Raw genomic sequence first — 15,400 nt, 5'->3', positions numbered from 1 at the left:
CTTGAAAGGCTGTCGCTAACAAGTGGTTAAGTGAGTTTACTGAGTGTCGTCGTGGAAGTCATGCAGCCGTTGTGTAGTTAGATTATAGCCCAACATTAGCTTTCTACTCCTGGACTTTGTATCTACGCTTCAAAAATAAAAACTGGTGTCCATTTGTGAAGACTATCTTTCTGAACAAAACATGTCTGTGTCATAATTTTTCTTTCCCTCTGAGCTTATTTTCGGCAATAATCCACAACACTGTGGAAAAATCCCACAGGCTTTTTGACGAGGGAACCAGGGTGATGCAACACTCTGCTCTTAAAACCCAATAGTCTGATTAAGTTAAAAAAAAAAAAAATTTAAACACTGCAATGTTTTTTATGTGTGTGATCACTGGGCTTTTTTAACACCTACATTTTTACGCTATCCTTAATGACAAACGCACATTGCTCCAAAAGGCCTTTACAGAAGCATGTGGCTAATTATTATTGTTTCAGAATGACTTCTTATTCCGCCTCTGATCAGCTCCGATAATCTCATTCTGCGTAATAATTAGTGATCGGCTTTTGTTTGGGAGCATGTGTAGTCAGAGTGAAGAGACTGTGTCTAAGTTTTCATGATAATTTAAAACAATAGGTCGTGAAAAAAAGCCCTGTGATCACGAAATATATATTTTTTGAAGTAAAAAACAAATCAACATAAAGAACAGTTATGTCGATTCTGAAACATCTAGTCTGTGCAAAACTTGTTCTGAAAATAAATAGTTCTTGATCTGAGGCTGTTCTATAGTTTTATAATGAACAATAAATAAAGCAACTTCTATGCCTATTTAAAAAAACTAGTTATCTGTGATGAAAATGATCAGATCTGATTTGAACCAATCTGATCTTTAAACTCTAGTTAGTAAACTCAATTTGTGAGCGAGGTTTCATTACATACAAGTCTATTGATGTGAGTGTTTTCCAGTTATTAGTCAGACCCCGTGTATTTCCATTGACACTGAGATAACACTGGCAAAAAGGCTTTTATTCTGTTGTAATTTTAGACTCAATGGTGGGCTTTATTGTCATTATTGGAATGCCAGTGATGCAGCCAGGACCAAGTTTATTATTATATTGCTCAAATTATTTGCACTGTTTAAAAGTTCAATACGAAAAATCAATACTAATCAATAAGAAGACACAGAACTGCCAGAAAAATGAATATGAGATCAGATTTATTCCAGATGTTTCGGTGGTACAAATTCACAATAAATCTGATTGCCCCAGTTTATTTTTTTATTCAGTGTGGAAATGGAAGTAAAGCAGGATCAAAACACCATTTTCTCTCAGAGCAGGAGAAGAAAAAGAGGATCCCAAAATTCAGACAGGACAGTGGTACATGTTGCTTTGATGATGTCGAAATGCACAACAGAATGACAGACAACAGAGGAGACGTTGCAGAAAGGAGGAGTTATGCCGTGTTTGCTTTATAAATTCAAAACCAACCACAACATTGGCTCCTCCTTCTGCGCTAATCTGAGAACTGCTATGGGCATTTTGTGTGCAACGACTGTTGCCATGTAAGGACTTTCTGTCATGACACTACAAGTCGGTTATCCACTTGTCTGCATGACGGCAGATCCAGCAGGCAAAAGACAGCCAGTCTGACTGATCAAAGGAAGAGAGGAGTGACTCATATCTCTGCTGCTCTTTGTTTCTGATCTAATAACTTCTCTGCCTCTACTTGTATTTTGATGTAATCTCTGACTCTCTGTAGGTATGCGGTGCCAAAAAGGGAGCAGCAACACAGTAACTAAATGCCCAAAGAGAGCCGTACCATTATATGGATCTGCTCGCTGAAAATGGTTAAAGGCAAATGTTTCTGAGGCTGATGTGTCTCCAAGGAGAGAAGTGATGGGGGAAGCTTTTAGTGGTTGTCAGGCAGAGGGGAGGGATAAGAGGAGGAGACCAAAATGAGGGAAAAAGGAGAATGGAGAAAAGGACAACTGTTGTTTTTAAAAGGCGCGGGAAGACCTGCTGCTGCTGCTGGTGGTTGATCTTGTGATGACTGTGCTGCTACTGCCGCCACCACCACCACTTCCACCACCGCTGCTATAGCTGCTGCTATAGCCAAAGCCGCCGCCGCCGCCGCCATAACCGCCATAGCCGCCGCCGCCGCCGCCGCTGCCATAGCCGCCGCCGCCGCCACCGCCATAGCCGCCTCCCCCACCACCACCTGGTGATGAGAATAAAATGTTTTTAAATGCAATGGCAGGATTCTGACGTTCCATCAAAACTTATAAACCAAACAGATAGCTTCACTGAAGGTTCTCTCATGTTTATCTTTTATATTTTCAAGAACCTGCGTAGAAAACACTTAAATTGTACAGATTTATGTCAATACGTACCGAAGCTGCTGCTTTGGGTCTGAATGAGAACAGCTGCCTGTGCACCACCACAGGCAATTCTGCAAAAAGGTACACAGATGAGCAATTTTAGCTGCTGATGTGGCAACCTGTACAATGTGATGCAATGCAATCCCTTTGTGCCTATGAAAACATGAAGATTTTCTACAGCCTTTGCTGAAATGTTTATACAGCAGAACATGGATGAATTTACACTTTCTTAATCTTAATGGAAATAAGATTGTTAAGATGGCACGACCCAACCTGTTAGATGACTCCGTTGGTTTTCTCAGTCCTTTAGCATCTCACAGCCGACCTTTTGTTTAATATCTTTGTGTGATTTTTGACAGCTCTTTCACGTTCGATAAATTAGTTCAGTGATCAGAACTAGCTTTTTCCAGTTACGACTTTTAGCCAAAGCAAAGGACAATCTCTCACCCAAAGATCTCGAGAGAGCTATTGATGCTTTTATCACCTCTCGACTTGACTACTGTAATTCTTTGAATATGGGTTTTGATCGAGAAATAGAAAACAGGATCATAAAACACCAGTACTGGCCCACCTCCATTGGCTTATTGTCCATTTTAGGATTGATTTTAAATTTTTATTGCTTCTTTTTAAATGGCTGGTGCCTGCCTATGTAGTGAAACGTTTATATCTTCATTCTCAGGTTAGAGCACTGCGGTCGACTGATCAGACGTTCTCAGAGGTAGGCACAAAAACAGTGGTGGTCAAGCCTTTGTGGTGGCTGCCCCTGAAATCTAGAACAACTTAGCAATTCAAGTAAAAACTGCTCTGACTACAGAAACCGTTAAGCCACTGCTGATGGTCCACCTCTTCTCTTTGGTGTACAATTGATTTGAGCTTGACACCTGAATTTATTTAATCTTCTGTTGTGCTACAATTTGATTCTGTATTCGTCTGTTTTGCTATTTTATGCCTGTTCAGCACTCTGGTCAGCTGCGGTTGTTTTTAAATGACATCTGATTAGTGTTTCAGAAGATTAAATGTCATGTGAACCCAAAGTAACTAAGCTTTTACCTGTCTTCCTCTCCCTCCAGAAGCTTCCTGTAGGTGGCAATCTCAATGTCCAGAGCCAGCTTGACGTTCATGAGCTCCTGGTACTCGCGGACCTGGCGGGCCATGTCCTGTTTGGCTTTCTGCAGAGCCTCTTCCAGGTCCCTAATGCGAGCCTTGGCGTCTTTCACAGCCAGCTCACCACGCTCCTCAGCCTCAGCGATCTGGGCCTCCAGGTTGGCACGCTGAGAGGTTGTAAATTTAGCAGAGGCTTCAGAAGTGGTATTTGTTATTAAAACGCCTTCTACATGTTCAGCACCTGGTTTTTAACAAATCTACCAATGTAACTGGTATTATACACACATTAAATGTAACTGTGAGCTTACCTGTCCCTTGACTGCCTCAATCTCACTCTGAAGGCGGTTAATCATGCGGTTGAGTTCAGCAATCTCACTCTTGGTGCTGCGAAGGTCATCTCCAGCCTGACCTGCACTGGCTTCCATAGCTGCGTACTGAAGGAATAGGAAAAAAATTATTGCAGATTTTGGTAGACCTTCATATTGGAGTTGTTGGTGAGATTGATTTCTCTTCCTGCCTACCTTCTGTGTGTACCATGCCTCAGTCTCGGCACGGCTGCGGTCAGCCATCTCCTGATACTGAGCCTTGACTTCAGCCACAATGGCGTCCATGTCCAGGTTTCGGCTGTTGTCCATCGACACAATGACTGAGGTGTCCTTGATCTGTCCCTGGAGCTCAGCCAGTTCCTGCACAAGAGAGATATGTCATTTTTAAAAATGAAACTGAAAGAGTTAAAGAGTAAAGGTGTTACAGTAACTATTCTTATACTGAATCTTTGCCCACCAATGCCTGTTCTACTCTCCTAGGGACGCTGGTGTCCTCGGCCAACAGTACTGTCTTTCAGAGGCTGCCGAGCATTCAGTTTTAAAGGTAAAGACTAAACTAGAAGACCTGAGGAATCCATTGGTACCAAATGTGTCATGCATTCTTGTTGGGAAGAGGGTTAAACAACGCTCCAAATTAAGGCTATATTTTGACAAGGCGTAACCTGGCAATGTGATATGCACAGGGGTCCATTTAACTTTCCCCTTCACTGACAAGCCCACTTTATGCTGGTCTCTTTGTAGCCACAAAGTAGAGACGTCGAGCATTCAGAGGATGGATGGCTTTCATAGGTATATTGACAATAATGGGGTTTTCAGATGTTTCCAGAACTGAAGTGCTCGCCATCCAATTGTCGATGATGCAAACGCAATTCTATAGAAATCTTTGAAAGATTTTGATGCCAAATTACAGCACAGATTTTTCTATGGTCTTGGTGTCTCAATGTGGTTTTTTGGAGGGAGTCTGGTCATTTTTTTATTAGTTCTTGAGTGGTCAAAAATGCTTACATTTAGCACCGAATCTGTGTAACAAATGGTATAAAGCCTGAAAATGCATGACAAGAACTTGAATTACCGCCTCAAGGTTGTACACCTCCACAAACCAGTCAAGTTGCACTTTACATCCATGTCTGTCCAGACTCATTTGTAACTTTGACGACTGACAATGCTTCACATACGGATGTTGTTGTGATATTTTTTCATAACTAGCATGTCCTTTAGTTTTGACGTGTTTTTTGAGATCACAGTGACCACTGACTGTCGAAACCTAATCTGATCATTCTTAAGTCAAAGTGGATGTTTGAGGAAGTTCCCTCAAGGCCCTCTTGACGTTGACAAGGTCCCAGTGACCTTGACTACTGACCGCCAAAATCTAATCAGTTCATTGTTGAGTCCAAGAAGATGTTTGGGCCTGGGTTATTGGGTTCACGAGAATGGAGTCGACCAGGTCAAAATGACCACAGCGAATTCTGACTTTTTACCATCAAAATCTAATCAGTTCATTGCTGTGCCCAAGTGTTTGTGCCAAATTTGAAATAATTCTCTCACGGCATTCTTGAGATAACGCGTTAATGAGAATGAGACGTAAGTACGCACGAACAGCATGAAAACATAATGTCTCTGGCCACAGCTATTGCTGGCACAGCAGCATAAAAACACTACTGAAACACAGTGCTGAGCTCAAATTAGCCTTCAGGTTTCCAGCTTCCAGATGATGTATACCACTTCTATGTGGCATACACTGTTATCCTGCTATCGCCCCCTAAAGACCCCTAAAAAAGACAAAAATGAGTCGATGGCAGGGAAGGGGAGAAGTGGAAGAGTGATTCCCCTTTACTGTTGGATCATTTAAGAAGTGTTTCCCTAGAAATGAGAGCAAAGAAGCTGTTATGATAGGAATGAGGAGTGGCTCATTATTCTTACCGCCTCATAGACAGCTCTGAGGAAGTTAATCTCATCCTGGAGGGCATCAGCCTTGGCTTCCAGCTCAGTCTTGGTCATGTAGGCGGCATCTACATCCTGTGAATAGAGACAAAGGAAATGGTCCGCATTGCCAAGAGGTCAGAGGAAAAAACAATAATTCATTCCACTTTTGTTCTTGACATGGTGGAGTGACAAGCTCTCTAACTGCAGATAAACTCTCACCTTCTTCAGGAGCACAAACTCATTCTCCGCAGCAGCACGCTTGTTGATTTCATCTTCATACCTGACACACAAACAGTTGAAGAATTAGATGATGGAAAATGACTGTGGTCATCAACGACTGGATCTGTAGCTTTTGTGTTCAAAGATGTGACACGCTTGGTTTCCTGTGCTGATATTAACTCACTTCTTCTTGAAGTCCTCCACCATTCCCTGCATGTTCCTCAGCTCTCCCTCCAGCTTCACCTTCTCATTGCCGAGCCCGTCCAGCTGTCTGCGCAGGTTGCTGATGTAGGCCTCGAACATGGCGTCAAGGTTGGAGCGGGTGGTGGTTTGATCCTGCAATAGGCTCCACTTGGTCTCCAGCATTTTGTTCTGCTGCTCCAGGAAGCGGACCTAAAAGGGAAAATCATTCGTCATGTTTTGATCCAGTCTCAGTTGGGGCATGGTATTCTTTTGAATATGACTACAAAACCACATTAATCTGATCATGTAATTAATTAAATAATAGGACAACATTAAAGACTAGAAATAGTCCACCTTTCATCATCTGTGTGCTCGTCAGCATCGGTGATTTTGTGCCAACAAAGTTTTTAAAAAACATTGTTGGCACAAGATTATTAACTTGTGCGTATTCCACCAACACGACGCCTGATGCAGTTGTCCATCAGTTTTTAATTCAGTGAATAAAATATTGTAAGGGGGGAATTCATCTCACGCGCTGGGATTTTTATTGCTCTGCAGATTTTAACGTTATTACTTCATGCTTAATTCTATTCACCCGAAGCTAACAGTCAATATTTGTTAGACCGTTATTGTAGAAATAATGTTAGCCTTGGGTTTGCACTTGCATGTTTAAAACTGAAGTAGACAACTTGTCAACTAGCTAGCTATGCTATGCTATGCTATGCTATGCTAGCTAACGCTGTCAGCTTATCATCCCCTTGATCATAACATCTTAGGAACTTTCACCACTGCTCATTTTATAAAGGCCACAGCAAGAAAATATATCAATCTTTGCTTATAATACTAATAATAGTCAGAAGAAGAAGAAGAAGAAGAATTGATAGGCACAGTGTTTCGCTCAAAATCCATAAAACCAGACTGAAAACGAAGGAAATCTGAATCGATAGCATGAGAGTTTATGGAGCACAACCGTGTTCCTGCTGAACCATCATCGGAGCTGGCTGATGCCACGCTGTGATTGGCCAGTCTGCATTCAAGGGGTGGGATTTAGCAAAGGGTCAGTTGCAAACCTTAGGCTACAACATTATTTTTACAATAACAACCTTACGAATATTGATTGTTAGCCTGCTGTGTCACGAGTGACAACTAAATCAGGCGGTGTATTGGTGGAATTGGTTTCTGACTGAAATTAAAAAATGACTAACAGTTGCCACGCCCTCTCAAAGTCAAGTCTTGATACACTTGTCTATATATTACACGGACATTGTGGCCTTTAAAACGAAGTCAGTCAACCTCCACCTCCCTGTAATGATTACTACAGCCACTAGAGGGCGCTGTATTGCAATAAATATAAGTATGGATCGGAACAAGCTGCCCTCACAGTCGACGTAGGTGGATCACAACAAGTGAGAGCAGCCTGCTCTGAAACCAGTCACACTTGTAGCCAGTGCATTTACCAAGTGTGTCAAACTGAATGGGTGTTCTTCGCTTTACACTCGTTTATAACACAACTTGCTGCTTCACACTCAGTTTGCACATCTCATAACTCTAAACACTGGTCTCTGCTTTGCTCCAGTACTTTGCTAATTGCCTTTCCACACTGGCACATGAAAAACCACTTAGATAATGTGTTCACTCACAAATCTGAGCTTGCGCACTATTAAAAGGCAACAGGTAAACATCTGGACAGAGTGATGTGGATTAAGTCTTCTGGCCAGACCCACAACGAAGGCGAGATTAAGCCTTTTCTTTTCCTCACATAGACGTTTTTCTTTTCTCATGCTGCACATTCATTTTTGGTTGTTAGAATATTTTGAGAGAAGAAATTTGAAGTCATTTGTATTGAAAGTGTGCTGTGTTTGGAATTCACATCCACACTGTACACATTTAGATACCTGTGTGTATGTGTGTTTACTACATGTGTGACACCTTCATTGCAGCCTGCGCACACAGAAAAGGCAAAAGCCACAAGTGTTCATGCAAAAATGACTGTTTTTAAATGAGTTTGAACAGTTTTGCAGGAGTTAAAAAAGCATAATGTTTTGCTGCTGTGTTGTTTTGTGCTAAGTGTGCAGAGTTTTGCAAATATAGCCTACAGTTTCAAAGACAGTGCCCAAGCATTGAGGTCTGTTGCAGCCATTCACGCTTGCACACAGCAACAAACTCTGCTGTCTGCACTCTATCTTCTATCTCTTCCTGATATTGTTTGTTCCCCAGGTCATTCATATCAACATCTATTGTTTAATGACATCACAGCTCTTACATAAATAGCACTCACACACTGAAATGGTGTGGGACATGAGAATATAGAAAAGAGCTACTCACCCGGTCAATGAACTGTGCGAAGCGGTTGTTTAGAGTCTTGATCTGCTCTTTCTCTTGGGTTCTGACAGTCTGGATGGTGGGGTCGATATCAATGGGCATGGGGGCCAGTAGGTTCTGGTTGACTGTTACTTTAGTGATTTGCCCTCCACCTATACCCATACCACCCATACCACCCATACCACCCATACTACCCATACCACCCATACCACCCATACCACCCATACTACCCATACCACCCATACCTCCTGAGATTTGGAAACCTCTGCCACCTCCGCCACCTCCGCCACCCATACCAGAACCAATGAAAGAATAACGGCTGTAACTACCGCCACCACCGCCATAACCACCACTGCTCTGACCCCTGCCGAAAGCAACCTGACCGCCATAAGGTAACATCACCGAGGCAGATGACATTCTAGGTCCACTGGACAACTGGAGAGAACTTGCATATCGGCGACTACTGCCACTGCCAACAGGACCACCAAAAGTACCGCTGGACCTGCTAACAGTCATAGATCTTATACTAGCCATGGTTAGTTTTGTTTCCTCTGAAAGAGAAGGATTAACAGAGAAAAGGAGCAGAGAGAGCTTTGGCAGAGCAGTAGAGTGCACAAAGAGGAGAGTCCCTCTAAGTGTCTTCTCCCTGTCCGTGAGGGATTTTTATCTGCCTTCGACTGAGGAGGAGGTTCCAGTGAGCTCCACCTCCTCTGCAGGCAGGTAGATTGGCTTGGAGCAGCTCAGCCTGTCAGACAGGTAACAGTGCCACCCCTGTAAAGTGATTGCGGCTTGACACACCCAGGTGCTGGCAGAGGAGTGGCACCGGAGCCAGGGGTGGGAGGGGAGGAAAGGCATGCTGGCAAAGACATTTTTACTTGATTATAATTTCTGAGAGGTGTGGGTGGTTGGAGGAGTGGCAGGGTAGGGTGAGGACCTGAACACCCATTGATCTACCAATTTCATCATCTTGCAAGATGGATAAATATTTGCTACATTTAGAACTAAAGATTAACTTGGTAAAACCTCACTGGATTTGCAAAACACATCCTGAGCAGCTGTTGTAAAGTTGACCCTGCACATGTTTAAACGTATGCATGTAAATACATTGCACGTAAGCATTTTGGCAGAGATTCCTAAAGACGTGAATGTTTCCTCTATAAGCTTACAGGCTAGGGTGACCATATTTTGATTTCCAAAAAAGAGGACACTCGGCCGGCCACGACATAGCCTACTTAAATGATACTCGCAGTTTACTCAAAGATGCCTTATAATTTTAATATATTTAAAATTCGTTTAAATCGTAAAATTCGTAAAATTTGGCGTTTCACCAAAAGTGGACACAACCCAAAATTAGTTGTGTTGTGCTCATAACTGTGTCAAAGTCTGTCAGGTACATTCGCCAATAAGCAGGACCACGTTAAACAGACAGAGAGAATAGAGTTTTGAATATCTGCAGCAAAGAACAGAACATATGGGGCATTTAAAAGAGCAGGTTTGGTGAATGTAATCTGGGAGCGTTTGGGGCATCTAGTAGCTGTGTCCTTGCCACACCTGCCGCAGGTACGATTCCAACCCACAGTCCTTTGCCGCATGCCACCCCCCTTTCTCAATGAAGCTGTCCTGGGGCTGCTTATGGAGTTACAGTGTCGTGGCAGGCCTGTATGTGTCAGTTGGCACTGAGAACAGTAAGGGTGTTTTCAGACCTGGCAGGTCTGGTTTGTGTCAGTTAATTGGGAGGGGAGGTTACCACTGTAGATTTATGTCATACACAACAATCTCCAAACCATGAACTGAGTGTGCAACACGGCCATCTACTCTGCACACAAACTCTTTACATTTGTTACATTTTGATGACTATGGAGCACTCATGCTTTGCTCTGAGTACTGTAATGCCTTTGGTCACAGCTTCAGAAACGATGCTGATTAACCCTTTGCTAAGCCCCGCCCCTTTGTGACGGTCCGTCAAGCTGTCAGAGCTAGCACTGAGCCCACGCTGGCACTAACTGCACTCCTTGTAGAAATATAATAAATTATTTTCACGTTAATTTTTTGGGGGGAAAAACAAAAAAGTGATTCCAGAAAGAAACTCACTCAGCACTGTAAACAGGTTTATAAGATGAGAGATAAGAGAGTTTTCTAGCCTGCAGATCACAGTGTAAGAGAATCACATTACTGCTGATGGAGACATAAGACGACAAAAATAAAGGGAAACTTTGCTGATTTTGAACTTGCTATGCATCATCGCAGAGGGCGCAGATAAACAGGGTTTGACGGGGAGCTCAGGGGGAAGCCAAACACTGTTCATTTGCACACACAGTGATGACACACAGCTGATTGAATATCACCAAAGTTTCCCTGCTTCCCTTCACTGGTTCCCTTCAAGTTAGCTGCTTGACTGCAATCAGCTGCCGTGAACCTCTAGTCTTCTCGCTCTATGGGCCCCACAGTGTGGAAGATCCAGGTAATTTCATACTACGGAACTGGATCTTTCATGGCTTCCTGTGCCACGGAGCAACTTGAGTGGGGGCCTGCCCTCAACGCTGCATCCAGTTCTCTTTATACATCCATTGTCTTGTTTTTCTCAGGTAAAAAAATCAAGCTCCACTGAACGTTCCCCCTGGAGGCCTGTAGAAGTTCTGCTGTGTTTACTGCATATGCTGCGTGTTCTGCAGAATTTCTTTTTAGGGATGGCGTGTTTTCAACTTTGCATCATTTCTGTATTTGCAGCATGTTTGCTGTTAATGCTTTTGTCTTGGCTTTCTGCAGCACATCTTTTTGTTTTTGCAGCATGTTTCTATTGCAGCATGTTTTTTCATGTGTGTTTTTTAATTGGCATCATTTCTGAGCTGCAGCACATTTATGGTAACAGGACATGACGGTGATCCTCGATGGTAATAAAACCTTATCCAGCTTTAAGTCTGGGGAGTGGTTGAATTGCACCATAGCCTGCAGGATGTGAGCTGCAGACCACTGTTCTGAGGTGGACCTGAGACCGGACACATTTGACAGCAGCTCCAACACTTCACCAAAATGTACAACTCGGTCTCACTCCAAAGTCGTCGAAATCTGGCACTTGGGCAACGACTAGCAGCGTCAGATACTGATGAAAAAGCTGTCGTTTCACGTTGGCATGATGCGTGGCTGGTCATCATTACAGTTTAATGGCGCCCGTAATAGGAAAGCGCGAACAAAAGTGAGGGCACCAAAAGTCTGTGTGGGGCAGTCAGGAGTGGTGGTGGATGGATCCTATAAGTTCTATAAGATTATAAAGCCAAAACCTGTCCTTTTTTTCTATACCCAACCACATGCATTTCTGGTTGAAGGCAAATAAATGTCAATTCGTGGTATTTTACTTACTGTAGTGCTTTTATTTTGAAAGAGACTGTATGTAAACTTTAAATTTCCTGTCAACAGCCAACGCACCCAGGGTACCTTGTACGTCATATGTGGACGTGGAAAGTCCATGACCAAACGTCGGTATGTGACGAGGTCGCAGTGAGAATGTGTTGAGATTTAGTGAATGATAATAACTGATCTCATGGCTACCACATCGAACATAGAAGCCTTGAACAAGTGTCATGTCAGTGCTGTTCTGCAAGACTTCTGCACTGCTGCACAAGAGATTTTGGTATCCACAACTTGAAGCACATAGCATTTAATGTAGAATTCTAAATAACATGATTATCTTTATAGAGACACTGTAAAACACGAATGTACAGATTTTGTCTGCATATACAGTAGCTATATGAGGAGAAATCTGTGCTGCAAAAGCAATACTGATGTGTCACAGTGAGGGCCTTGTTCTATGACATTTTTAACCTTTTCAGCAAAACTGACAATCTCAGTTTACAGCACATCATAACTTTACACCAAATCACACTGGATTATGAAACAAAAGCTTGTAACCTTTCTTTAATGAAGGTGGCACCCACAAATCTGGTCCAGGATTGTATTTGATCTCACATGATATGACACATGATATTTCAAACTTTCTAGTCAGCACATGAAGTGGAATGTTCACAAGCTTGTTTGCTCTGTGAGAACCAACCTCAAGATGGGAGTTTACTCTCTTGAATCTTGGCATGCTGAGAAGGCAGAGTAATTAAATGAGGATGAATTGATTCTGACGTGCAATACATGCTTTTTTCATGTGCCAATTAGGGCACGTTTGTATTATATAATGTTGTAATTTGGTACTTCTTGTGTCTGCCATCAGACTTACAGCGACCTCCAGTACTGTTCTGTGGAGAAAATTACAAACTGTTGTACTGTTTGTCTTGGCTACGACAAGTACAGATATTTAGGCATGCATGGTGTGCCACACCTTCAGAGCTGCACCTAACAATTACTTTTTTACAAACTGTAACAACAGTATGTAAGACATGTTCTCACTCCAGGGTTCCCACACATTATTACTAATGAACTTTCAAAACTTTTCCATTACTTTCCTGCAATATTTTACACCACTTTCATGACTGTATTTAAGTAGTTTAAAATGGGCAGGCCTGTATAGCGATACAGCCGTACATTATTAAACACCTACTTCCTTGATATTTTCGAAAAAGCAAACTGCTGACTTAGTACAGTAGGGCATAAACTGGTTTGTTGCAAAATGCTGCGCCCCTTTTAGGAGGGACAGAAAACCAAAGATCATAGATGTCAATGCAATTAGTCGTGTGCTTGGATTATACTTTTTTTTGGTAAGATTATGTTTTTGGTCTTTGACAGGCCTTAGCTGATACATGGTAATGACAGATGATGGTAATAAAACCTTATCCAGCTTTAAGTTTGGGGAGTGGTTGAATTGCACCATAGCCTGCAGGATGTGAGCTGCAGACCAGCGTTTTGAGGTCTCACTCCGAAGTTGTCGAAATCTGGTGCTTGGGCAACGACTCCTTTAAAAGAATACTCCGACAATTTGGGAGTTATGCCCTTTCTCTATCATTTTCATAGTGAAACAACATGATCGATGTCTTTTTTGTGTCTGTACGTCCAGTGGCTGGGTCTCAGCGGTTGCGGCTTAGCTTAGCGAATACAACTGAAGTCTATAGTGGGTCAGTAGCCACTCTTTTACTCTGTAAAAGTGAACAAATAAACGTTACAGAAACCCTGAGGCTGGTATTTCTACACGTGCATTTAAAAAAACATGTTTAAACATTAATTTGAAAAACCAGAGTCCTTTTTAGTCATTTTAGAAGAAGTCTGATACACAGAACTATAGTGTGTTTACGCCCTGTGCTGTGATCCGCGGAGGGATACACCGGTGAGCAGGCACAGGCACAGACGTAGCCTGTAAACAAAACTAAGTTGTTTATTTAGCCTAGCAATATCTCCAGACTATAGTAGCTGCAATGGACGACTTTGAACGCGAGTTTCTTGTAGCGGACACAGATCCAGAGCCATACCTGTTTGAGCTGGAGTATACAGATGAGGAACTCCAGGTGTTGGATGCTGAGCGGGCGAGAAGAGAGGCTGAATCCTCCGGGGGAGCGGAACAGCAAGGGGCCGAGGGGAGACGGAGGTCAGGGGAGGGTTGGTGGTGTAGCTGCGGGGCTTGCCAACCTATGCCTACGGAGGTGGAATCATTTTGCTGCACAGAATGGGATTCGTTGCTACCATCGCTGGGGAGGCTAGAGAAATATCATCAGGAGAAAAACCACAGCAGAGAGTGCATCACAAGGAGTGAAAACTTTGCAGCAATCACTAATCCTGGTGTGATTGAAACATTTTTTCACGTTCCTAAGATAAACTGGAAAAAACGCCCCAGGCCTGCAGGAGCTGATGGACAGCTTTCAGTCGAGTGAGTAATATCGCTTTATGATCGTCCGTGTCGTCTCTTTGTTTGCTTTTACCAAGTGACCTAGCGTACCTGTCCCAGAGCCAGCTGCAGCTGTTGCTCATTGGTGTATCCCTCCGCACAGGACGTAAACACACTATAGTTCTGTGTATCAAACTTCTTCTAAAACAACTGGTGAATGGGTCCAACAACAGCTGACTTTCACTCCGGAGAGCGGTGTTCGCGTCCCGTAAGATTACAAAGCCAAACCCTGTTCTTTTTTCCTAAAGCTAACCACATACTTTTGTTGCCAGAACAGTACGTTAAGTGTGAAAAGGGGAGAGAGAAGGGGGATGACGTGCGGCAAAGGGCTGAATCGCACCCATGTTGTTGTTTGGCATGCATGTTTTATTTCTCCTAGCTATTTGGGATCCGTAGCACTTACTAATAAACAGTGTCTTAACTTGTTATATCAAACTACAACTATTATTAAGCATAAACAAACAAGTTTCAACCATAAAATGTGATCAGGTTTTGGACCTTGGTCACTTTTGTCTTGGGACCGAACGCAGACTGACTTGGCAGATATGGCAGCCATCTTGTTTTTACATGGATTAGTGTATTGTGGCCTTACTACCACTAGATGGCACAAACAAGTGTCCAAGAAGAAGGACAACAGGCCTAAGTTAAGCAGAATGAAGTATAAGGTCCGGGAAATCAAAAATTAGATGTCCTTATTTGAGGACACAGGGTCCCGGGGGATTATCCATGGGACACCTGCTGTACCCACTGAGCTACTGGACGCCCTGGATTACAAGTTTTTTTTATTTTGTAGACATGTCTAATGATTATTTTCTGACATTGTCTGAACCTGAGCAATCACGATACCTTAAGGTTGATCACCGTCATGTCCTGTCAGTCTTCCCCTGTCCAAGCGGATCAATGACCCAACACAGTGGCCAGATATACCTCTATAAATGTACAGGTGTCCGGACAGGGCCAGCCCTAGACTTTTGGGGGCCAAAGTGGATTTGGTTTGGCAACACATTGTCACTCCGACCTCGTCACATAACGATGTTTGGTCATGGATTTTCCACGTCCAGATACAACGTGAAAGGTACCCTGGGTGTGTTGGTTGTTGACGTTCTGGGACGCCGTGTCAACTTCAGCCTGTTACATGCTTTGTCT

At 43.0% G+C, this 15,400-nt stretch overlaps 1 protein-coding gene across 1 annotated transcript; it reads right to left on the bottom strand.

The window, feature by feature from the left end:
• Positions 1 to 1,181: 1,181 nt before the first annotated feature.
• On the bottom strand, positions 1,182 to 9,076 carry LOC125897075 (intermediate filament protein ON3-like). Its single transcript, XM_049590136.1, has 9 exons — positions 8,440 to 9,076; positions 6,116 to 6,324; positions 5,932 to 5,992; positions 5,710 to 5,805; positions 3,985 to 4,149; positions 3,772 to 3,897; positions 3,410 to 3,630; positions 2,372 to 2,430; positions 1,182 to 2,199 (listed from the first exon to the last, which is right to left on the bottom strand). Exons 1-9 carry the CDS (start codon positions 8,968 to 8,970, stop codon positions 1,979 to 1,981), a joined length of 1,689 nt encoding a protein of 562 aa, XP_049446093.1. The 5' UTR covers positions 8,971 to 9,076; the 3' UTR covers positions 1,182 to 1,978.
• Between the last annotated feature and the right edge of the window lie 6,324 nt (positions 9,077 to 15,400).

The sequence above is a fragment of the Epinephelus fuscoguttatus genome, linkage group LG11, assembly GCF_011397635.1.
Source record: "Epinephelus fuscoguttatus linkage group LG11, E.fuscoguttatus.final_Chr_v1".
NCBI lineage: Eukaryota > Metazoa > Chordata > Actinopteri > Perciformes > Serranidae > Epinephelus > Epinephelus fuscoguttatus.
Note: the sequence above shows the minus strand (reverse complement) of the source record. Positions and strands in the feature narration are given on the sequence as shown.